At 39.9% G+C, this 26,632-nt stretch overlaps 1 protein-coding gene across 2 annotated transcripts in view; it reads right to left on the bottom strand.

The window, feature by feature from the left end:
* The window catches only part of LOC104314751 (AGBL carboxypeptidase 4), a 977,524-nt gene that overhangs the window by 432,982 nt on the left and 517,910 nt on the right, over positions 1-26,632 (bottom strand). The window contains exon 6 of one of the 2 annotated variants that reach the window (XM_069788781.1): positions 25,140-25,179. In XM_069788781.1, the coding sequence (XP_069644882.1) occupies positions 25,140-25,179 (40 nt within the window). The remainder of the gene's footprint in view (positions 1-25,139; positions 25,180-26,632) is intronic. The other variant, XM_069788782.1, reaches the window with a different exon arrangement.

Raw genomic sequence — 26,632 nt, 5'->3', positions numbered from 1 at the left:
CAAACAAACCCTGCAAGAATTTGCATAGCTATTAAAAAAACCAAAACCCAAAACAATACAAAACCCCAAACAATTAAAAACCAAAAAACCAAACCCCCACCCCAAAACCAAGCAACAAAAGCCCAGAAAAAAAACCCTAAGGCTGTGGCTAAAAGAATTACACAGGCACAAGGTAAAGCAGGTGAAGCAACCTTAACTCTGCTCTTTTAGTAACAATTTGAAAAACAGTGAAAATAAAAAAGGCCAATCATTAGAAATCAGGATATGCAGGATTACTGTGACAAAAAAATGCCAAACCCATAAAATATGAATATAAAATTGGTCACCAAATAACCTCCAGTCTGTCCTTTGTTTATTATAAACAAACACTATTCCAATTTGCTTGGTCTAAGGAGAGTGAATTATTTCATTTTGCAGTAGTAGTTTTTCTTAAAAATGTCAACCAGTGATCAATACTGCTTCCTACCCACAAAACTTTTAAATACGTACCTCAATTAGAATTGTAAAGAAAAATTTATGATGCTTATGAAGACATGTTTGATGTTCTTCGCTGTCTCATGAAGCAGGCAAACACCACAATCAGAAGTTGTCTCAGAAAATTATAACCTACTCTTACAGTCAGCTGGGGCTGAAATGTTACTTCAGCTAACTGCTGCCGTTAGAGGAAAAACCTGAGCTGAATGACAATAGTATATTGTACAGTGAGTTCTGCCAATTCAGCTTGAAAGGGAGCACTACTGAGTTTGGTGTTTAAGAAAAAAGAAGATAGAAGTTAATAACTACGGATGTGACATACCATTTTGAAGGGACTTAAGGGAATTTCTTGATAAAGGGAAATTTACCATTCCTATGGATAAAATGCAGGATGAGCAAGTGATTCACTAACCATAATAGTCTAAAAAGACGTCAATGATAGCTAATGTGCTATCTCATCAAATGGAGAAAACTAAAAATTTAACATGCGATAGGAGACTTCCACCTCAAAAGAAGGTCCCCTTCATCCCGAGGGTATTCCCCAGGAGGCACGCAGAATTGTACTGGGAGTTTTATACTGACAGACTAAGGTAGCAACACTGGCAGGGACAGCCAACAGAAGCAAACAGCAAGTAAAACTCTTGACTACTGCAATGCGTGTCATGTGGGACTGACCCGAAGGACATCTGGCAGCTTCAGCTGGTGCAGGACATGGCTGCCTGCCATGGAGGATGAGTAAATGGACAAGAGCATATTGCACCTGCTCTTGGGCTCCTGCTGACTGCCAGTCTCGTTCCAGGTGCAGACTGAAGTGCTGGTTATTAACTATGAAGTCCTTGGTGATCTAGCAACTCAACAGCCTCAGGATGTCAAACACAATGGCTCGATTTTCTTGTGAACTTTAGATACGGTAAAACTATTGACCTCACTGAAATATTCCTTGATCACCATCCCAAGTGCCCAGCACCCTCAGTGGCAGCCTTCTGGCTTCACCTCACTGGTGAAGGTCTCTGGACCCAGTGCTTCACCTAAGGGTCCATCAGAACATGGGCATCCTCCCGGGAGGTTCCATTAGATAAGGCATCTTGGATCTGGCTTTTCTATGACGGCAGTAGTGATTGATTCCCCCAGGAATGTTCTTTAGAAAAATCAAACAATTCTTCATCAAAACTTCAGCATGAGCAACAGTTTTACAGGTAAAGCAGACAGTGCTGAATATGCGCTTCAGTTTTGCCTTTCATTTAACGTTGTGACACTTGAACGTTTCTGTGATGGGCACCTTGTAAATGTCTACAGCTATAAAAATGCAGCGGATAAGGTGGAGGAAAAATATATAGAAATCTGGAACTGGAAAGAGCAGAAACATACTTCTGTGGCCCAGTTTACTGGGTAGAGGCCCAGGACAGAGGCCTACAGCCCATTCCCAAGTCTGACACTGAATCACGTCGTACGAGTCATGTATCTTTGCCTGTTAATCATAAGAGATGAAAAAAACCTTGATTCTTACATAAAGACTGAGATTATAAAGTGACAAGTTACAAAGTATACTGCTAATATTACCACCATTAGCATTTGTGAATAACCAACTTCAACATGAAAAGATTTCCAACAACCCAAATCCCAAGTGTCAAAACAGCAAGTCATTTTACAGACTGAAGAGAAAATCCATCAAGTCTTTCTCATGCTCAAAAGAGAAATAACCATCAGGCTCATAGAATGTTCCCCACTTTTCCAAATGCTCTCTCCACAGAAGGCTAGGGGACCTGCTGGCCAGTTTTATCTCCTTTGCCACTACTGTGTGGCTCTCTATATGAATGTTTTAAGGCCTGAATTCTAGTGGGAGCATAAGATTTCACTATTCTGTCCTACAGGTACAGTGACTGAAGACAGAATTTTTCCTGGTTATTTAACTAAAATATCCTAAAGTAAAGTGTTAGGCTACCAAATTCACTAACTTGGTCAAAATCATCCAAAGGTGGACCTTTATTATTTATTGACAAAAGGAACACTTAACAATAATTAACATTGGAGAGAAATCATTGAACCATATTGCTTGTTGCCAGCACAAATGCTCCAGGACAATGTCAGTTTGGCAGAGGTCAGTAATAATGTTCCTACTTGAATTTGTCCTGACTCTTTCGACAGATTAAGGAAAACTATCTCCTTTTTTTTTTTGCCTGGCGTATGCATGCTTACAGTAACTCTTGAACCCGTTGAACAATTTCAAGCTATTAGACAAAGGGTAGTAGCCTGCAAAATGAGAAGTTCCTTCACTTTTTATGAAAACAGGCAGACTATTCAAGGAGAGAGAGACTATTAAAACATCTTCATCAGGGGAAAATTTTTAGTGTGAGCTCACTACTTATTAAAGATCAGAAAATCCGTACTTGCAAGCAGGCATTATTAATCTTTCTGCTAACAGAACCACTTATTCTAAAGGGGTGCATGGTATTGCTGTGCTTCCAAGATACAAGACGACAAATTCATTAAATGTCAAAGTAACTGTTTATACATCAGAAATGGAGCAGACACAGGCACTAATAGGGCTTTTTGTGTGCGTTAGGTAAGCTGCTTTCTCTCCAAACACCCACCCCGTGCAATTGAATTCCTCATCCTTGTTTGGGGGTCAGAAGATAGTACATCTACAGGATGAAGAGCAAATCTTGGGGAAGCAAAGCAGAGCCAGGCAAAATGCAGAGTCTCTGCCAGAAAGCTTTTTACACAGACCTCACATGCCTCTGCTGGAAAAGAGGCGAGAGCTTTGCATCTGGCCAGAGCAGCTGCCAAAGCCACCCCAAGAGTGATAGAGAAAAACATAGAGGAGGAATGCCAAGGGCAGCAGAAACATCTCCGCCAGCATGAGAACGTGATGCCAAGTGAAGAGACCAATTGCATGCCTCCACCTTGAAAACGGCATGCCTGTTTAATAAAGTAAATTTGGATGAAGGAACAACCTGCCTGGGCACATTTTTTACATGTTTTTAGACTAAGTAAAAAGAATAAGTGACCAAAACACTTGTGTCTGCACCTATAGCAAGCCCAGTGGTAGTGTGAAAGCTGCCAGCATAACTAAATGAAATCTTCATTGATGCCAACCACAATCCTCAACTGAGGAAAATATTGCAGAGCTTGGCAGCTGGGGTCTCTGATTGCCATTCAAACAGGTGGAGAGTTGTACAAATGAGACCTTAGTATCTGGTGATCCCAGAGCCAAAGAATCAATGGATTGAAATGATAATGCCAGAGATTGCAGAAAACAGTAAAAGGAAAAAAATGGACAAGAGTGAAGCTAAACTAGGACATGAACATCCAGGGTAGGCCAGAAAGCCTTGCATCTTGCAACAACTAAATGGCAAAATCATACTGTATTTCCTATTTGTATTTAGGTCATGGACTTTTTTAAGGCGTAAAAGCACATTAGTATTAGAATAGCCTCTGGAGCAGATGAAGCACATTAACTCTGCAATTCACTGAAGATACGACATCAATGTTGTCATGTATCCATTTGCAAAAATCCAGATTATTCCTTCCTTTGATCCCTGAAAAACAGAAGCCTCAGATGCCTTTGAGAAAATATCCTCATCAATATCGAAGTACTTACAGAGCAGTCTACCACAGGGAGGCAAAGAACTAAAATTGGAAAATGAAACATTTGAACTGCAGGCTTCCAGTATTTCTTCTAAAACAAAAGAATATGGGAGGAGTGCAGAGTCCCCAGGGAATAGCAATAAATTAGACAACTTTTGCCTTTCGGTCTGCCATTACATCACAGCCCGAGTTGGTGGTGAATGAAAGTCATGTCCATATGTGGACTGTTTGCTGGCAGACTAGTTTAGCAAATGCATTTGTGGCACCAGTCCCATTCCTGGCTGTCACAATTGACACTAATTAATACCCTTGCTGACAGCCTTGGGGGAAAAGGCCAGGGGCTGAACGGGCATAAAGGCTGGGTTGCCCTTTTCCTCCTCTAGCTTTTCTCCTTCAGGGGAGGAGCTGAGGCACATGGGGACACAGCTTGGCCTGCCAGGGCCTTGTTGTGTCTGTTCTGGGCATGAACACACCAAACTCCACCGCTGGAAACTTCTGGTCTACCTGGCTTTCTGCAAATTCACTCGCAAATAAGAAAAGAAACAGAAGGAATAATTCACAAAGAGAGCCTCGAGAAGATATTACAAAGCTAGCAATAATTGTTTGTCAGCATTCAGCGTACTCTCCATTAAAATTCAAAACATAACCCAGACCCCAAAAGGCTTATGGATAAGAAGTACAGTTTATGTAATGTTATTTCTACTTCTTATGCACAGGAGCATCTTTCTTCTAACACCGTTCTGGAAGTGTTAGGTTACCCTGTCAAATTTTTAAAGTCTGCCACTGAGAAGAAAAGACCAATGCTGTGATGAAACTGAAGAAATGACATTTTTAATGTACCAGCTTTTTCAGAAGGTAATGACTTTGGTGTGTCATTGAATAAGGTCTTCACACTCTTAAAGCTGGTATCGCGTGTGTAAAAGACTAGAGCCCTTATACAAGCAAAGAGTAACCCTGGAAGGTGGACCATGTTTATGCTAACTAGGAAATGACTGCTACCAAGTGAGAAGTTGTACAAACAAGTCTGCTAAACAGAGTAGTATATCTGGGAGAAATCAGCCGCTCATTTGGCTTTACTTCAGACTTCTATCAAATAGATTCTCTCCTTACAGGCTATTTAAGGAATCAAAACTAAACAGATGAATGAATAGCACAGCGTAAAAAAACTTTTTCATTGTATTCAATGCACTCCCTGATCAAATTTTTGACTGTTTCCCCCATTGCAGGCAAATTAAAAAATACCTTCGTACTGTTCAGTAAGAAGTCATAGAAGTTCAAGGGGAGAAGAGAAAAAAGTGCTTCATAGAAGGGAAACCTCTAAAAATAATTCGCATGGAAGAAACAAAAGAATCCATAAAAGATAGTATCAATGACACTTATCAAATCCTTCTCAAAGTGAGATCAACTGATTACTGAGAGTTCCTCAAAACCAAAGCATTATCATTAGAGGAACAGACTGGCCACCAGCTAACCTACTGCCTCATTTCCAGCACCAATCGATGACAATAATTTCCTGAGAAGAAAAATGCATTTGGCAATGGAGTACTATTGCGTGCTGGGACACTCTGTGTATCAAGCCCTGATGCATGAAATGTGACAATACTTCATGGGTTTCCTCCTGGGCTATAGAAAATGTAGCATATACAAGTGCACTATTAATTCAAATCAACAAAACGAAAAAAGACTTAGAATCTTGTTTTGCCAGTTTTAAGAGGGGAAACTGTTTCTAGATGCTCAAGAATCCGCCCACAACAGGCTATTACCATACATGAGATGCAATGTAAGCAGATACTGCAGAATACCTACTTATAGGCCTAACAGATCTCATGGCAGGCTGAAGCCTTAAATATTGCATGCAACTTTCAAGGCTCGCAGCCAAATTGCAGGGTAGCAATATGTGAATTCTTAGAAGGCTAGTGAGCTCATAATTCTGGTATCATTGGTCCTTTGTGATTATTAATGGCCCTTTTAAAATGGTAAAATATACTTTAAGGTAAAAAATTCAGGACATGAGCACATATTTAATTAACAGATCTATTAATAGACTTTCTGAATGGTTTCATATGTGAAGATCAACACCATTTTGTTTTTCAAGTGCTTAAGTCCAACCTTCCAGCGACAGAGATAACAACTACTAAATATTGTTCAAAACATAAAATAGCAAGTGCTTAGATGCTTGTCTTTCCACATGATGCATTACAATAACAGCTGTTATTTTACTTTGTTAACAGTGATTTTTCTCTCACTAAATTAAACAATACTAAACCCAATTCAATTTGAGAGCATTTTGGTGGTGCCCTGAGTTAAAAAGGAATTTGGGAGAAACATGTTTGACAACTAGTAAGTTAACGAGAGGTTTACTTTCTCCATATGACATCCTAAGCATTTTAAGTTTTGAAGCCTGATTATCTGCATGCTTTCGTTCACATCACAGAGCAATCCTGGAGCACACAAAATGGATTCCCCTCAGATTAAATTAAATTAGAAGATGTGCTCCAACCACCAACAGACATTCAAGTCACAGGAGCAGACTAGAGCTGGTCCATCATAAAAGCCTCAAAAATTTAGAGAATAGGTATGATGTCTTCGGTGCCAACTGTTCTGCTCCAAAAATCCACTTCTTTCAGTCCATACAGTTTGCTAATCTAAACAGAGCTTGAGCAACATGAGTTGGGATTACATCTGAGTATTTCTTTCAATTGTCTCCACTCCAGAGCCTTTTTGCATGCTCAGAGTAAATGTTTTCAGATATTTTAGTTGTATGGGGCAAAGACCAAATGGACATTTTGGTACTTTTCTCTTCTTGTTGCAGTGACACAAGTAGTGGCTGATGGGAAACTAAACATACACTGCAGATTGGTTTGATTCCTGTCAAGACCGTTATTACACTGCTTACATAGGAAATTTTTTTTTTTTTTTTAGGGGGCATTCCAAATCTTTGAATCCCAGTTGCTCTTCATAACCACTCTGAGGATGAGCAGAAGCAGCAGCCTTTTTCATTGCATTTGCAATAGAAAAGGGGTGTATGTGTAACTTTTAAAATTAATCTCTTGAGCACAGTGACATTCAGTACCTTGCTTTAACTGTTTTGAATCTGAAAGTTAAATTCTATTACCACCAACACTACTTGAATATGAACTCCTAAGAAACACTCTTATTTGTCAAGTTGGCTGAGCGAGGAGAGCACTATCCTTACAGGGATTCCAAATCAATCCTACTCCAGGAGGTAACTGCCACTACTAATAAGGATTTTGTTTGCAATTTGCTGTACGTTTCCTCAGGATGTCACTTTGCTCATCAAGCAAGCCTGCAGGCAGGCACTCACTCAACTCCAAACAATATAAAGTCATTAAATTCTTTTGCCTTGTGAAGGGGAAACACAGACTTCCAACCATCCAACTAAAAAGGTCCTGTAAAGCAGCAAAGTAACGTTCAACTTCATGCAAGCTGTTTTTCTTCCATGTTTTTAGTTTAGTGATGTGAGCTCCCCACTTCTAGTTTGATCTTTAACTTTTGTGAGACGCTGCCAGAATTCCACGTCTGAAATAAGAGTAATATGGTTTTGTTTCAGAAGCATGCCTGCTCTTTTCGCTCCTTATTCTGCATGCTTCCAACAGCTTTTTCTTTTCTGGACCATTGCAATGTAGCCCAAAGATTTCCAGCTGTAGTTCATCACATTGGACACTTTGTTCAAAGTGGAAGAGGAAGGCAGTACAACAGTAATGTCATTTTTGGTAAACATCAGGCAACACTGTGCCTGATCCAGCCATTTTTGGTTTTCTATGCATATTCTTGTTTGTCCATACAGTGCTATTAACTTCAAAGTACTTCAGCAGACAAATTACTATGTTTTACTCCCATGTCGCTCTCTTGTTTATGTCTTCCTTGCTTAACACAGCACGAAATATTTTTACTAGTTTACATGGTGTAATTGGTCACCTAAAAGTCAGGAAAAATTACACTGAGTATTTGAGAGCTTACTTCTGAGCTCTGCTCTTGTGTTGAAACTACAGTAAAACTTCACATATTCTATTAAACTCTGACTGTTACCACTTCTCCTTGGTAGCTTTTCTAACTCTACTGCTCTCTACTAGCATAATCACTCTTCACTTTGATCACACCCTCGTAACACTCAGATATGTTTATCTCCTTTGACTAAAGGGCAGATCTTCCCAGAAATCTATCGCTGATACTCTGCCCGTTTCGACAGCATCTGAGCATTATATAGAGATTCAGAGCAAAACAAAGCTGTAAATTATTTACCTCCTTGAATCTAAACTCAGGGAAGCAATGATTTCATCCCTCCATAGTAAGCAAGTTCATATAATTTCAGCCAGCCTTGTAGAACACCAGTCCAACTCATGCACCATCCAGTGTAGTTAATATTAGTGTAAATACTATGCTTTAAAGTCCCTATCATGCTGTACAAAAGAAAAGACCTTTGCCTGTTGCCATGGGATTCTGGTCCTGATTATGAGAGATACACAAAATATCTTTTGACAGTTCTTTGCTGTAAATATATTCTTGCTTGTAAATTGACCTCTTATTTTTTGTGTACACAGGGACATAACTTCCATTAAAGCCTTTGAGCATAGCTCTCTCGTTTATGCAGACATGAACACGTATATGCGCGAAAGGCTGCTACACAAAAGGTAAATCACATACGAGTAAAAAAGTAATTTGGATCAGTTGCCTGTATTAGAAATCAAATACACACATGCTATCAGTAGACTCAGAGCCTACCTTCAAATGCTTATCATATCACCTCCCTATCTCACTTCTGATGAGCTAAACAGAGTTTAAAGTCTTATATTCTTAAAATGTTTTCTCAACTCCCTGATATTTCAGTGCCTTTTCTTTGTAAGTCAATACCAGAATAGCACATGTTGAGGTATAAAATATTTTGAGATATAGTTTTGACATTCTGATCCATTCTACTTCCCTGTGTATATTCAGAAGAAAAAAAAAATATTGGTTTGGGTATATATGTTTCCAAGCTACACCCAATTTAATTACTTGACAAACACAATCCCAAATTCTTTCAGTCCATACTGCTCCATTAAGCAGGGTTCAGCTGCATTCCTGGCTTTAAGAAGCAGAAATCTGTTTTTTGCTATATTGAAATGCATATTGTGGGAATGGATCCAGCCCATCAAGAGATCAAGGTTGCACCGTATGACTAACCTCTCTACATCTTTCTTTACCACTCAACAGTGATGTTTTAATCACCGACAAATCATCATTAGAAATAGCATTGGGCCCACTACCGTGAAAAGAAACCCATTAAAAAGAGCCCTCTTCTAGTGAGATTCCCCCATGATGAGTGATTTGTGAGATGTGTCAGTGGACTGATCTTTAACCTATTTAATACATTCTATATTTTTTAAAAGTTGCAAGGTACTAAATCAAACACCTTAAAAAGATTATGCAGCTAACTTTATCAACTAAATTTATAACACACTTAAAGGCCGAGATGAATTATTTGACAAATTCTCTTTCTCATGAAATGCTGACTGCCTTTTATTAGTGTTTAACTTTTGCTAACTAAACCTCCATCAGTCTTTTAATTAGTTTCCTGGAGGTTGTTGTCAAAATACCAGTCTGTGCGAACCTGAGTCACACGAGTTGCCTTTTTGAGTATTTGCATGATAAAATGGCATCCCCCCATGTTCCCAGGTACATTAATTTACAATAGCGTTGGGTCTGAGGGGATCCCAGCTCCTCTAGGATTCCTGTACAAGAAACGTCTGTCTCAGCCTGCTGATTTAAGAGTGTTTACCCCTAACAGAAATTAGAACAACATCCTTTTCAGTTATTACTGGACTCGAAAGCATTTCATCCCAAGGTGACAGAAACCAAAAGTCACTCTTACTGAGCATATCTGCCTTTTCTGCATCTTCGTTATGAACTAAAACCTACAGTGTTTTAGACTATTTAGAATAAAAGGGATCCTAGCAAATATACTAAAACTAGAACTTTTAAGCTTTGCCCACATGGATTTTTCCTTCATGTCTTTTGTCTCCTTTTTTTTTTTTTCCTCTGGTTCTTTTTTCCCCCTTCTTCTATTTATACTTGATACTTATTTATGTCCCCTATTCCCATTAGGGTTAAATATTTGAGTTTTACTTTTTAATGCTCTCTTCATTGATATCACTGAACCAGAATGGATTTTTAGCTAAAGTTGTTTTCTTTCTTGTCAAGGGATGTGGCTTTGGAGATATACAATTAATAAATTTTCTTTAAAGAAAAAAAAGAAGAAAAAAGCACATTTTTTGTTCAAATATTTGCTAAGAAATTTCTACAGCTATGGGAATTTAGTCCTTCTAAAGCAGACCATAGTACAGGTTGCAATCGCCTTCTCTTCACCCTTAATGAATATAAACTTGTTATGATCCCTGGGCCAGTAGTAACTTGTATTTATTGCTGTATTTATCCATCATCATGTGGTTCAAAATACAGTTACACAGCAGTGGCTGCAGCATTTTTTAACTATGAAAAACTCCATGAAATTTAGAAACTCAGTTCAAGCTCCATTTACACTAGTGGCAGATCCTACAGAAAAATCATGTTTCTATTTGATTTCTTTTCAGATGGAAGCCATTTTAGTGATCATCCTCATTGTCTTTCATAGTACTTCTGCTAACTCTACCACCGATTTTGAGAGCAGTGTATTGTTACATGTAATTTGTTCTTCAGTTTTCCTGATATTCTCAAACACTCTGTTTGCATTTTTGACTGCTTTTGTGCTCTGAGCAGACATTTGCAATGACTCTAAGATGTCACTCCTGAGGGGTAAAAGCTAGGTCAATACTACCACATAGAAATTTGGGGCAGTGCATCCATTTATCTTAAGGAGCTTTTAACTTCTGTGTAATGAAATATAATCCTGGGAGCAGTGATTCGCTTTCTGGATTTCATCATCCAAGGTAAGTCCATCACAGATGAACATCACTCCTGCCAGCCACATTTTAAGGAAATCGGGAACGTGCATGTATTCTGGCTCTGGATCCCAAATGGACCATCTGCCTGAGCTGCCTGCCTAAGTCCTGGAGAGAACAAAAGTTCAATTGCGTCTGCCTTCTCCGTGTTTCTTAGCAATGTCACAACAGCACAGGACAGTTTGAGTTACAATAAAAGAAATCAGGCCGTATTATTGGCAGTATTACAAACATATTTGTAATTTAACTCTACGGCATTTGCACGTGCATCTGAACTGGGCTGGGTGTCTGTGCTCCAGTGAGGGAACTTTTTGAAGGTAATATCAGCATGGACACAGTGTTTCTTTCTGAAACTGATCATCTATGAACAATGGATACAGATAAAACGCAGGAGAAAATGTTCCGGCTTCACCAGCCATTGATCTCTGAACTACTAAGCTGCATCAGGCAACACAGTGATATCATTTAAAGTTTCAGGAACACACCGCAGATTTCCAAAGTCATTCAGCTGTTTGCCAGGTAAGGTTCGAAGCTAGGCTGATGAGCTATGCAATCTAATGCCCAGCTTTTCAACTGTTGGTATAGATAAGTCCATATAGATACTGTTCGTATAAACAAGGGCTCTATTTTGCATTTAACTTGGCAAATAAAGAAAGAGCTAAATACACAAATAGACAAAATTTTAATCCAAAGTGTCTCCTTTGCTGTTGAAAATGATAATAAAGTTTGCAATAAATAAGAGATAAAATATGTAAATATTTGAACAAAAATATAATTAAAATAAATGGGAGAAACTCCTGTTTTCACAGCTGGTCATTGGTGCTAATTGCTAGCCTCACATTTCATCTTCAGGACTCAGTTGATAAAGGTAGCCATGACATATTATTTGTCAGGAAGCCATTAATTTCTATAAAGATACATAACACACACTACCCCACCCCCCAGTAGGAAATTCAGTCTGGAGATTTTTCAGACATACTAGTGCTGCAGCTTCGCTGATCTTCATATAAGGGCTTTACTTCCCTTGGGATATGTGCAAAAGCTTTTTATTACCTGTTAGATTTTGATTTTTTTAAATATCACCTGCTATTGTTCTTCTAACTCCTCACTTCCAAATGCAACTTAAAAACACTTACCCGACCACCAAACTCCCACTATGTCCATTCACCGGCAACAATAACTGTGGTAGAATGGAAGTTATGGGAATGATGCTCCTCTACCACCAATGATTTAATTATAAAAGCCCTCTTAGTAGATTCATGCTATGTATCAAATACCAAGTGGACAGAAGCCGGGAGGCTCCTCCACTCCAGCCCCTGGTGTATCTCAACCTTGGTGTTGAGAAACTGTCTTCTCCTGGGATAAGAGGCTAATTTATCATCTATATAATGATGCATCTTTCTTGTTTCATCCAGCTGCCGCCTTTGGAAGAAATGGACAGCAAAAGAGACTTAAATAGATTATATCCTAATTAATAATTAACATTTAAAGCAGCTATACAAAATGGCTCATAGCCAAATGGGAAATAAAACCTTTTTTTTAAAGCTACAATTAATTTCTTCTAGAGATGAAATGATAAGAAGTACAAGAAAATATTTAGAGACATTATCTGCACATTGAAATAGAAGTATTATGACCTGAAACAATTATGGAATGGCTCCTGACATCTGGTGCTGCTTGATAATAAATATTCTTCCACGGTACTCAAGCAAAATGCACAACAAAGCTCTGTCTCCTACCCCAAGAAGTTTGCTTTTCTCCCCTCCACTCTTTCTTTTTTTTTTTTTCCTCCCCCCTTGTCTAAACAGTAAAGAAAATGTATGAAATGAAAGCAGTGTAGAAAAAAAAATCACAGGATTCAGAGGGGAAATCCTTACATCTCTACTTATTCTCAGCAAAGTCTGAAAACAAGTGAGAGTCAACATTGACGAGCTCTACAGACCCTCTTACATCAAGTACTGCAGGACCACTTTGCTCCCATTTTTAAACTCCGGGCTGCTAGGCTATGAATATAGAAAAGGACAGTCCTTGGTATTTGAAGACAAACCAGAAAACATGCGCTATTTCTTTTTTTTTTTTTTTTTTTTTAAGTAAATAAAGCATCCTTTCCCCCCATAACTCCAGCAATGCATTTCAGTCCTTACATTTGGATTTTCTCAAGCCCCTTCTATCCAAAGAGCATCTCCTCTTCCCTCAAAACCATGGCTGCTTTAATCCCAAGGCCCAGAACACATTTCAGCACTGACAGCAGGAGCAGAAGCCGAGCAGTCAAAGCAAGACCTGCTACCTGTCATGGCTGATGTCACTCCTTCTACCTCACATCTCCACAGATGATGTTTCCCTCTGTCCCGCATATTTCCGAAGCAGCAGGCATAGATGGTATCCTCCATCCTGCCTCTTCACATATAGTATTTTAGGTGGAAAAAACGTGGAGGATTCAGTCAGAGCCTCTTTCTGGCAGGTGTAACAACAGAAATAACCGGCACAGGAATCTTCTCTCACCCCAAGCACCTGCGACACTCCTGACAAGACCTTGCCAGCTCCACATGCTCCAAGCCTCTCCCTCCCTCGGCGTCCCCTCCCTTCAGCATCACTCTACGAGTCCCACCACCGCCGCTGCTCGCTGGCTTGCACGACTGCTCCTCCCTCTCCGAAGTTGCCTCATCTGCTCAGGTTGGAAGATTCACAGGCGCCCGTGACCAACAGGTCTTCTCCAGGTGGAGACTGTACCTAGCAAAGTGGAGGATTTACCTGTTGATTGATTCTTTGGTACCACTGTAATAAGCAGGATAATTATAAATTGTCATCCTGTGCCAAGGTGTACAGGCCAAACTGGCCGAGATGCTTCAAATGGAAGCTGAAGGCATTATCTTTGAACAAGTCTGAATGTTAAAAGAAAGGAAACAGACCTTATTTTTAAGGCTGTGCTAGGAAAACATCTCTTGCGGAAAGTGAATAATAAATATACTGCATGCCATAGTAATGTCCATGGGGGGAGGTAAGGGATTGCTATAAAACATAGTATTCTAACTACTACAGATGTTGCTGCTAGAATTTACAGCTTTCTCTGCGTGCTTATCTCTCCTCACCAGTTTCTGCACATTGAATCACATTCAAACATGGGCCATTTTAAGCCATCTTTTTATTATTTTAACCTTTTTTTTTCAAGCTACAATTAATTTCTTCTGTGCTATTCTGTAATGTTGAATAGATTCAAGACCTGTATTTACAAACCACATGCAATCCTATTTTGGCACATGTAAATTACATGCAAATACATTCTAAATTAGTTTATTTATCACTCCAGAATTCTAATCCAAATGTTTTGTTTTTTTAAATTTAGTTTTTATTCTGACATGTTTACAAATGAGTTTGACTCTGGAAAATAACTTAATAAACTCAGGGTTAGCTATGCAATTAGAGGAGGCATCTGGGAACCATAAAACCTGGAAAACAATATTTACATCTTTTGTACATCCAAGATTCCACTTTTTTTTTCTCCCTTAAATTCATCATTTCAAAATATTGCAGTTATTTTTGTATGAGGACAAACAACAAGAACTCATTTTTATAACCAATGACCCCTCTCTCCAATGAGCAATTCATGGGGTAGCACTGGATAAAATGCACAAAGTAGAAGATTTCATTATAAAAAAAGAAAATGAAAAATAACTGAATTAACATTGATCATGACTTTTCAACAGCATTTCTTATTATTACAGCCAGGCAAAGTCTCCTGTGGGCAGTAAAGCTTTCCCATGTATTATTAGCCCTCTACAGAAAGCTATGAAAAGACACAAATCTGTTTTGTCAAAGGACAGAAGAGCATTTAGTTATAAGAGAAAGTATGGTCATAATCCATTGTGGGGTTAAAGGTGAAGAAAACAGAACTATAACACAAAGCCTTAAGAGAGTAATACTCCTGCAGTTAATTCCTGAACACTGCAGTAGAGCCGCCTGGTTTGTGGGGAGAATACATTCTCAGGGCAACCTGACATCTATACGGTTTATATTTATTAGCAGCAGCACTATTATATAGCATCTCTATTTGTGCTAGGTACAAACGTGCATGGTACCATGGCTCCTGCTTCGGGAGGCATTTGTTGAGATGCCACAAGTGTCCGTGCGGCTGCCGTGAAAGCCAATGCTACGGCAGAGGTGGCCGCCCGCGCCTGGGGGCGGAGGGATGGGAACGTCTCGCTTGGCCACGCCGCTGGCAGTGGGCCAGCCCGGAGCCCAGAGCGGCTGCCCCAGGTACGCAAACTAGACCGTTTAGGAAATTTTTCTTGTATATAGAAAGCTATTTTAGTGCTCGAGTAACAAAATCAAGCCCATGCGCCGGAGCGAGGGGGTTCAGTTCGGGATCGCACGCTAAAGCGAGCGCATGAAGTTGCTCTCGGTGTCAGGGTTGTCAAATCTTTCACAACGATTAGGGGTTTGCTCCAAGTAAGAGGCAACTGAAGAAGAGGCTGTGGATCAGATCCCAAAGCAAATTTGCAGCAGGTCTAAGTGCCCAGATGAGGATTCCTTTTTACATCCAACCAGGGACCCTACGCCCTCACAGTCCCTGGGAGGAAAGGCGAGCAGGCGGGTTTAGCACAGGGGACGGCAGCAGCACGGCAGAATTTAGCAGCGCTCTGAGGCTACCTGGAGGATGGGCAGGAAAATCAGGGTCTCTACAGATAGTTCTTCCTTCCTTCTGGTGGTCCCCAGAGGATAAGGACAATGGATGCAGCTGTGTCACAGGGCAGGTAATATAATAAAAACATCAAGAATAATATAATGCCCTGCTGCCTCCTAGATGTTTCGAACACACTTATTCTCATTTTGATCGCACGGCCCAGCAAATACAACTTTATGGTTTGCGTTGCCCTCCCCAGGCCCCACTGCAGACCTTATTCCATACTGCCTTGTGCCCCCTCCCCTCCCCTGCCTTGCTCCTCTGCCAGCACTCTCTGTCCTGGCACTCAGCATCTACGTGGTCCAGTGCAGCATCTTGTACAGATACCACAGCTAGCTGCAACGTCAGAAGCGAACCGTGGTGTTAAAACAGTATTTCACCTTCCTTTAACCTGCTTTTTAAGGACACTGCAGCGATACTACTGCCTAACAGTACTCACGTTATCTCATTTAGCAGCATCTCAGATAACTCCCTCCAATACTGCACTGAGCTGTGTGATGAACAAGTCACTTTTCCACCATGGGTTATCCTGCACTTTCAGTCTGAATTCACAAAGCCATCACACCTTCCCCATTCAAATCTCTCCTAAAAACTCCTTTGTGCCCTCAAGTTACAAGCTCAAAATAATCATAAAGGCTCTAGGTTATTCCTTCTTGTGGGTTTCCCAGTGACCTTGGCTGACTGCTTTAACAGAAAATGTTTTGCATACCAAAAAAAATGAGCCCACCAGCAATTCTTAGAAACAAATGAGATAAGAAAAACTCCTTTGTACAGTTCCAGCTCCTCTCTTCCTCAGTCCCACCCATTGTAGCTGTATCATCATCAATGTTTTGCCATTTTCTGGTACATCAGAGGCACAGGACTCTAGAAGGCGACAAAGAGTAGCGGGCAGCTTCTCAAAAATAAAATGCAGTTCTGTTAAAATAATCTTTTATTTTTTACATTCTTTTTCCAGGTTTCCTGCCCACCGCCCCTTGCTTTGTCTATTTAAGTCACCAACTATTCAGGGGCAGCTTGGTGTCACACTGTGCATCCAGCACAATGACATCTTTGTGGACTCGGATACGTGGGTGCTACTAAAATAGAAAAGAGGCACAGTTAGCTGTATGTGCCCAGCTAGGTTAAAAAAAAGTCACAAGCTAAGGCTCAGGTCCAGGTGCCATTCAGAAGCACTGGAATGACAGCACCCTAAAGCTAGTTAAAACAAAAAAAAAAAAGAAAAAAATTTAAAATTTTTTTAAAAAGGGTCAGGGCTTATTTATCTCAGGCATAGTACCCAGATAACATGGCTTGTCGGCATGTGGACCCACACTGGTGAGTGTGCTGCGAGCGGCACAGCTCTGCTATGCAGGTCTCTGCTAGCTCATGCATTTCTGCACTGTACTCCATTTTGTGGTGTCAATATAATCCTCTGCTGTCTTCTAGATATTTAATACACTGATTTTCACTAAGTCTTGTTCAGGTCACTCAGCAGATAATTAAACAAACAAACAAACAAAATATTCCTAAGTGAAGACACTGTTTCCATACAGATGCCCTTGCAAATTAAAATTTCATTAAAAAAGAAGAAAGCTTTCCATTCTTTCTAAAAACATCTGATACTCAAGAAAAGGGGTTTTTTTTGAGGAAAAAAAAAAAGATTATTTTAAGTTTTCCTCAAACTTACGCAAAAAGAGAAGAAGCACAATAGACCTGTGCACAGAATTGCTCATTTTCTCTCTTTCTAAATGAGCCAGATGCTCATTCTGCACATCGCGATGTAAAACAGAAAGCATTATGTGCAAACATTTACAGCATAAAAAGCCTCGTCACCTGGGATACTTGCTGCTTCTGAAAATTCTGATCAAAGATAAAAACCAAGACAACTCCTTGTAATCAATTATGCACAGATAGTCCTCAGTGTATGTGCAATTCATAAAAATAATACTAAAAGCATAACGTGGATTTACATGCAGAAATGAAATATGGACATGGACAGAACACTAATCTTCTGATTGGTATCTTAAATCGACAATCCCAGTTCTTTAAGCGAGTCTCTGGCTAAATAGTGCTTCCTTGAAAAAAATTTCCAGCAGCACTTTTAACTGCTCTCGCTTACACAAGAGGAGCTGCAGAGCCACAGCCCAGGACTGTGTGAAGGTTACAGCAGGCTGCAGTCGGGGAATCGGCACTACAACAAGCTGGACGCAGGTTTTATTTCTGCCTAGGCAGAGGTGATTAACCCCCCCATACATCCCAAAAGCACTCATGGTGCAAAGAAAGCCATTACTTGACAATCTGGCTTTTTTTAAAAGAAGGACTAGCAAGACACGGTGGCAAACCAGACGCGATCTGTAGCAGGCTCCCTTGCAGAAGTTCCCCTATACGTACACCCCCCTATACGTATGTCGACCTGAGGCGAACTGCAATGATCTCCCTCCCACATTAGGCACTAAATTCAGCAGAGAAGTTGAAGATGTATTCAGGTTTCAGGCATGTATGAACATGCTATCATCGTCATCCTCACTAATACCAAATTCACACCTTGAGGTCTTTTCTATGTCTTTTTCACTCAGCCTTGTAACAGTCAAGTCAAGGAATTCACATCGCAATGTCAATCCTTTCATCAATTTTACACCCCTCAAAACCTGTAAAATATTTATATTTCCACATGAGGATTTATTCCTGTTTTGTGCTAGCTGACATCCTTTCGTCACGGGTCTTACACATTTTTGCCTAGGTGAGCCCCAAAGAGTATGCAGTGACTTAATGAGCAGATCAATTACTGTTCATAAGAAAAGATACTGTCTCTTTAAAGGTTATTTGAAGGTTGATTGCTATCTTATTGCTTATATCCTGCAAATCTATTCAGCCTTATGAATGAATTTGACCTTTTTATACTTACTGGGGAAAAAAAACCAGAACAGAAGTTAATTTAGAGCTCTATAATACAACACTTTTTCCCAGAGAAATGAAAGGGCATTCAAATCGATACCCGCACAATAACACTCTGATGAATGTTTGCACCCAATTTTCTCATTTTGCTAACTTGAGATTGGGCATTTTGAATAGTTCTCAAAGAACATATTCTTTATGTGCTGTGAAGTATGTGGTATTGTGTCCAAACAATGCTAGAGGATAATCATTATAGGAGTATCACTGGGCCTGAAAAGGTCAGTTAGTTAGAAATGTCAGCTTTCAATGCAACTATGCCGGACCTTCCTATGTAAGGATCCAATTAAAGGGACATGCCAAGGTGCATGGAAACATCATGGTGACCCAGAATAATAATAAGGTATTGTGGAAAAGCTTGATATTTTTCTTCAAAAGTAATGGATTAGCCTTTGGAATATCTTCTCTGCAGTCTTATTTTGACTTCGCAAATATCACTTATTCTACACGTATCCAAAAAAGGTCATTTTTTTTAAAATGCAAAGGTGGGGATGAAAAAGCCTCACTAAAAGTAAATATTTTGCAACTAAATGGAAAAAATTCTGGTTTCATTATTGGATCAAAAAAGTATCATTTCAATAGATCTCAAAACTGTGATATTTGAGATGGATATAGAGGGTGTTTGGGGAAACAGATGGAGATAGGTCAGGGGACAGGCAGAAAGAGCAGGGTGGACTTATTCTCTTGGGACATGTTGCGAGCGAAGACTGTTGGCGCAGGGAAAATACGGTGGGAACAGCAACACCATTCGGTGAGTGTGTAGCATCTCTGCAGTTGTTATTCCGGCAAATGGAGAGGTGTAAGTAAGAATTAGGAAAGTACTGATCTGCACGAATAAGTAATTACAAGCAACTATATTACTTCTCCTTATCGCAGCAAATGGAAATTCTTACAGCTCTTCAGATACAGTAAAGGTGAGGAGTTGGACACAGTCAAATTTCCTAATTAGCCTCAGGACAGCTGAAACGAGTCTAATGGCACAAAAAAAAAAAAGGTCCACGTTTTCTCTCTGCTCTCTGTTAGTACATCATCTTGCTAAAGTTTCATCAAGTCTGGAACAAACTTCTTCCTGTAGTTTTAGGGTTCAGCAAAGACTGATAACACGGGAATTTCACTTTGAGCTGAGACTTTAGCATATATATTTTATTTGCATGGTAGAGAAATTCTTGTGCTGTGGGTTCAAACAAACCATTTGGGGTCTATTGCCTTGCTGAGCAACAAGGTGCTCTCCTCCAGGTTATTTTACATTATTGTGGGCAAACGGGTGGATTAACACCCAGTGTCTTAGTGATATGAGAAATAGTTTCACTCCTATCCATCACTGAGCATTAAAAGACTCAATTATTACTGGAAAGAGAAGTAATTTCTTTTCTCCACCACCTTTCCAAATAAAACAGCATGCGAAGTTTCACTAACAAACATGAACTGTAATTATATTAGGCTGTTTAAAAACTCAGACACCATCCCTTGACACATACTTAGACTAAAATCAATGTACTATTAATTAATAAGAACTAGCAAAAGTAGTACCCGAGTTTTAGCAGCAAACAACTTTCTGTCACATTTTATTACTCTGTATCATTTTTACTAATACCTGTCTTATAGCTTCATGACTTTGAGTTCATATTATTTTCATGCTTCAATTAGAAAGAAGTAGATAGCCAGACTATCCAGGAAGGTAATGGAAAAGTCTTGTAGCGGGGCTTAGTGGTGAAATTTATAGTTAAATGAAACTTTCAAATATACTATAAAACTTCTCCTTCCTTTACGTAGTTTTACTTGAGGTCTCATAAGCAGTAATATGTAGAAATGCAAAACTTAATCAGCTAAAAAATATAGCAAATCCCACATATCACTTTATGCAATGCCAGGAGAGTAGAAATATATTTTCCTAACCAGAGGAAATTAACTAGGCAACAGTCCTATATCTATAATTTAAAGCAGTAAAATATGTATGGCAGAAACTAAAGCCACCTTAAAAGAATTCAGGGTAGCAGTGTATCACAAATTAATGAAATGGAGACATTTTTAGAGCATGCAGCACTGACGATATTAAAGGGGGGAGAATATTTCACCACATAGATCTGTCTGATAAATACTTATAAAATCAGGCTTTTTTCCCAGTTTAAAAGTGTAAGAGCTTGAATATTAGGGGGAAGTACACACAAAGTCATCAACATTTCTGATGAAATCTCAATGCCGCTCCACAGAGATTAGGAATATCTTACTCTGTCCCTGCATGTAAACCTCTAATGTTGCCAGAGGAAAACCTGAGTAAATCAAAAGGCAGGAATTATGGAGTCAGGTCTTATTTTATTTCACCTAAAACAGAGCTGAAAGAAACTTAAAATACTTTGTATTCCATGCTGTAGCCAAGCTGGGCACTATGGAATATTCAACTATCCCAGGTTTTTAAAATGCAATCAATTTGCTGCTGCCAAATGTAGTAGGTTTATATACATCTGGGAAACATGCACCTACGGTGCTGATGAATTTCTCCTGACATTGCACTGATTTCAGGAGAATGTTATTTTAAATCGGCAGTAGAGAGACTGGTAGAGAAGGATAAAGCCCTGAGGACAGCTGAATCAAAGAGAATTTCAAAAGATTTTTCCTGATGGTTCTTGGATAATATCACATGTTAGCTATTTTCAAAGCCAATAGTTTCCAACACACTTCCATTTATGGTATCAATAATTAAAAAATACTTCAATGGGAGATGAACTTACCTTACTGAGAAGAGAAATTGGAAAGCTGTATTATTATCGTAAACACAGGAGATGCAAAAAGCTTTGTCTCCATGGAAAAGCTATGGAAACAGGGATACTTATTTGCAGCTATTGAGTGGTTACCACAAAATGTGATGTGACTGTATGGGCATGTTCAAAGTGTTACTAGAACATAATCATGTAGAAATTAAGGGCAGATCCTCAGCTCCTTTGTGCAGTGAGGACAAATTAAACCACCTGAAGATTTGGTCCTAAAACCCAAAGTCAACTAGAAGTGCTAAGGAAAAGTTTTGGGTCAAATTCAGAGGTAAACCTAAGTTTAAAGAAAATTTAAATTACCAAAACTTAAATCTCATTATGTCCCACTCCCTGCCAGCATGTCCCTGCCAGCTACTAATGAATTTTTAACGTCTTTCCCCCACCCCACTGCGCACATCAGCTCTGACTCCGGCACCCCGAACCGTACAGCGCGTTACAGTCTAATTGTAACTCACATGTCAAGGGGCAAGAAGAAAGGAGTGTGGCGAGAGCATTGATTCCTCCAGCTACTCAGCAGTAAGGCAGAGCAGTGAACTCCCCTCCACGTTTTACATGGGTGTCAGTAACTTCAAAGGAATATATTTGAGCATGAGGGAGTCTGGCTCGCTCCCAGCATATGCATCATTTGTGGCTGGCTCTTTCTGGAGACCCACAGCAAAGCAAAGACTTCCTCCAGTTTGGGGCAGACTGGGGAGCTTTCTGTAGCTGTTTTCTTAGGGGCACTGGAACAGGTGAGCTCTGTATGTTGCATACAAAATGTGTAGCTGGAGCTGCCGCTCTCACCTGCTGCATTTCTTCCTTTTTCTTTTCTTTTTTTTGTTTTCCCCATTTTTCCCAGAGTGCCCTCAGTCCAGGTTACAGATTAATGATCTATACCTGTTCAGTTTAACATACAAATGTGCTTTGAAGTCAAGCGCCCGTTCCGCCAGGTTTTGCAGAGCCGCGCACCCATTGCTCAGTGTTTGGAAGCCGTCCGGAGTAAGGCAAGAGGCACCGGTGGGTCGCCCTCGCAGCGTGGGCTCTGCACAGCGCGGCCAGGGTGTGGAGTCAGGGCACGAGGGATGGCACCGCTTCCTACCCATCGGTGATTTCTGGGGAATCGTGCCACGGCCACGGGGAACAGCCTGACTGCCATGAGGTAAGGTTAACGTTTCCGTGATGCCACAAAATCTCTTTTGAATGTTTTGGCACTTGTGTCTCAACACCCCTTAATTGACACTAATGGCATTATTTTACCTTGCAATTAATCTCATTAACTGGCTGATCGATGGAAATTTTTTTAGTGGCACACAGAGAAGAGCTGTTATAATACCTGCGATGGATCACCAAGTGATTCTTGACTAAACGTACAAAAACCGGTTCGAGAATTTCACACACACACACAGAAGAAGATATTCATCACGACAGAAGTGCAAATCACAGAGGTCACCTTTGGTTTTGAAGTCCTTTATCTATTCTTACAATTAAGCAATGGGGCTTTGGTGGCTGATACAACTTGTGAGACGCGGAGGACTCTCATACTATAAATAAGGCTGAGTGACCTCCTCCACAAATGAAGGCTGCCTGCCTGCGGCAAGGTGGGGAACAGGAACAAGTCCCAAAGGATTAACAGCTGCAACTAAATAGCCTAATTTGAATCAGTAAATTAAGGGATGACAGTGATTATGGCCGATCTCAGCCATCATAAACAATATCACGACTTTGTAAAAGCAGACTGTTGATGTCAGATCTTAGAGCTAGGACTCAAAGAATGAAGTATTTTAAAGCTGCAGTCTCCAAAGATAGATAAAAGCCTCAAGACTACGATTTATTTTATTTTATTTTTATATTTGTAGGGCCCAAACTAGACCCTTGAATCCACAGGTTGACATTTTCCAATCCTACTAGGAATTAAGTGCCTAACTTTTTCAGCCTCTTTGAAAAATCTCAGCTTTAGGCTCTCACATAAGTTTGGCCTGATCCAGCATCAGGCTTCTTTTGAAAATGGCTTTACTGAAAGCAGATCTGTAGGTACTCAATTATATAATCATGGCACAAATATTTTTTTTTTTCCAGTGTAGCCAATTAGTGTAGATTTCTGGGTAAATAACAAAGGGTAAACCTTGAATTTCAGAAAAAAATGCATGTTATGGAAAGCTCCCCCCCCCCCCCTTTTAGTGCAGTATGTCTACCTGTGCAGTTATTGAAAGCTATTTTGAGCCTTCCAAGTAATTGCTGTGTTGATTTAGTAGATTGCTGTATTAAACTGAGAGATCTGAAGTGATAGCTACTTACTGTGATCACATCTATGCACAAACTCAACTTAGTCAACCCTTTCATTGTTCCAGTGAATACTGTATCTGAAATGATGAGGAAGGTATCAAATTCGTTTTACAGAAAAGTCTCTTATTAAGTTATTCTGGTCCCCAACCTTCTTCTTCTCTTATTAAAAAAAGTGTCTGTGGACTTTGTTGCCCTTATCCGAGATCGGAGTGTTTATTATGATTAAGACCTTCAGAGATCTTTTTCTTTTTCCTCTAGAAATAGGAAATGCTGAAGATACGAAAAATGAAAAATGTGCCATGTTTGTCCTTGAAGTTACAGTCAGAATAGTGACAATGGCTGTATCACACTGTATTGTTGCTTTTATCAGCAAGTGCCCTGAGCATACATTAACATAATTGCAAACTGCATGAAAAGTGAACATGCAAAAATGTGATGCAATTGCCAATAGCCTCAAACATCTGTCCCAACAAAGTGTTCCTCCTCCTTATTTTAATTCTTATTATTTTAACAAGGTTAGTGAAGGAGAAACCATGTCACAGATGATATCTACATTTAGAGTGTCAGAACAATTATTGATGCAAAATTGTTATCCAAGCAAATGTGTGTCACATTTTGTTCACTTCCCATAACACCTGTTCATTTTGCTAACACATTATTCCCACTTAAAGCCAAAACTCATTAGTCCCAGTTAAAGCCAACCTGAAAGCTCAATACATACATACATCTGAAAAATCGAAAAAGTCAAACAAAAGGTAGCACCATTCAAGCACGGTCTACATCTGAAGCCGGTGGGCAGCAAACTTCTGTAGCAGCTAATGGAAAGAAACCGAGCCAGAAAAATAGCAATAAATGAAAACTACGCAGCCTTAAGAACCGAGATCAAAGAGGAGCACTATTCAAACGACCTGAGTTTCAATCACGGTGCTGAGACCTTCAACGCTCACTATGCCAAAGAGCCCAACGCTTTCCCAATAGAACGCATATTGGGTTATTTCCTCAACAGGCAAATGACAAAAGCCAATATGATGCAGATCATTTAAAGCATTTTAATTTTACCTAAATATTTTCTGATCACCCTAAGCCTGGACCTCCTGTCTCCCACCATGCACACAGAGGGCCACCATCTCCTTGCTCCCCGAACTGCTCACATTTGCCACCAAGGAAAGTCAAACTTGCATTTCTGTGATACTTGAACACACATTGTGAATTCGAGGGCATCTGCCCTGCAGACATACCGCTAACTGTAACCCCAGGAGGCTTAAAGAAATATCAGCACTCAAATTCATAGAGTAAAGGTCTGAAGAGGCAGCTCTGTGAACGGATAACTGCCCGGGGCTTTGCCAAGCACAATATAGCTGTCACTTGTTATTACGTGAGAGATTTTCTGGGGAACAGTGTTTTTCATTTTGCATGTCAGAGACGGGGGAAAAAACACATTTAGACAACCATCTCTTTAAGAAAAGAGAAGAGAGCCATGCGGCAGAGCTCACTTACCAGGGCTGGTTATCGTCAGGAGGTCAAGCTGCCGTTTCTGCTGAAAAACAAATTATAAAAGGAATTGTTAAAAGGGGACTAATTTTAGTGGGTCAGCTTAGACCTGCAAAGTAAGTGTTCTGACATTTATAGCAGAATTAATTACAAGTTACATGGCTCACAGTAACTCTTTTGGATGGGATCCACATGTACTTTATGAGGAAGAAAAAACCCCTTGCTCAGTCCTTTTAATGTGTTTTTATTTGCACTTATAAAGTGTTACTATTTCTTTTTTGGAACATATACTTGAAATGGATAGCTAGAAGCACAGATGGACCGCTATATTTATAAAAGTGATTTCTGATTCCACAGGGAAGAAGACAAGGAACCAAGACAAGAAACTCTAAGTTCTTTATTCATATCAATCACTGACTCATAGCCTGTATGTGATCAAACACAATTATATCGCCTTGGGGTGAACCTTTCAAAGACATGTAAGAGGATCTAGACAAACTCAAGACTGATAAAAGGAAAGTTTCTTTTCATGCTGAGCGCAGTCAGCCCATGGATCTCATTGCCACCAGATATCCCTCACCCCAAAAGCTTGCGAGACTTGATCATCACTGGATATTTGTACAGATAGCAAAATACAGGGAGCTATTATTGAAAATAATCAAGTTTAAACAGACGAGTGGTTTCTGGAAGGGCTGCAAACCTTCACAGGGCAAACGAACCTGTACTCCAAGAAGGTTAGGAGAATTTTTTGCCTGGAACAAGCTATCCCACCAATGCCTTGGTGATGGTGGGGTGTGCCTGAGCTTTCCTTTCCCCTGTAAAGTGTAGCCAAGGCTGTTGCCTACTCCATATTCCCAGTCTTAGGTGATATCCCCACCGCTGCCTCTCTGCAGCCTGTCACTGAAATCCGTGTGCTCCTGGACCATTATCATCCTTTTCCACCTTTCTGTGGGCTGAGAGGTTTCCATCACCAGCAGGGCTTTCTTCATCTCACAGACAGACTCTTACTGCCTCTTCTTCATAGCACTTTCTAACTTACTGTCTTCTCCCTAACTTTGCCCAACATTAGTGTGTCTAGCTGGCATTGACGATTATACTGTCCAGTTTAATTTCTCTCTCCTAATTTGCTCAATAATGTCTGTGTTACTTTCATTTATTGTCAGCCCTATTGATCTTTTTCTAATCTAATTCTCATCACTGCATTCACTGTATTCCCTGGGTGACAGCTGAAAGTCCTTGAGGAGGAAACATTGACTTGGTTTTCCCTGCCGTGAACACTCTTCCTTGGAAATTATGACTGATGAAACTCCTTCCCAAACCCATCATTTCTCTGTAAGTAAAGTTTCACTGGCTAAAGTGCATGGACCCAGTTGATCATCTACTGAATATACTTGAGCTATATGCCCAACAGTGAATGTGGCCTGCTGGGAGGCTGAGTGGGGTGTCAGGCTGAAAAAACACATTTTCTGAAACCTTGCTGGCCTTCGGTACCTGAACTC

The sequence above is a fragment of the Haliaeetus albicilla genome, chromosome 8 (assembly GCF_947461875.1).
Source record: "Haliaeetus albicilla chromosome 8, bHalAlb1.1, whole genome shotgun sequence".
Classification (NCBI taxonomy): Eukaryota; Metazoa; Chordata; class Aves; order Accipitriformes; family Accipitridae; genus Haliaeetus; species Haliaeetus albicilla.
This window is presented reverse-complemented; position numbering and strand designations above follow the sequence as displayed.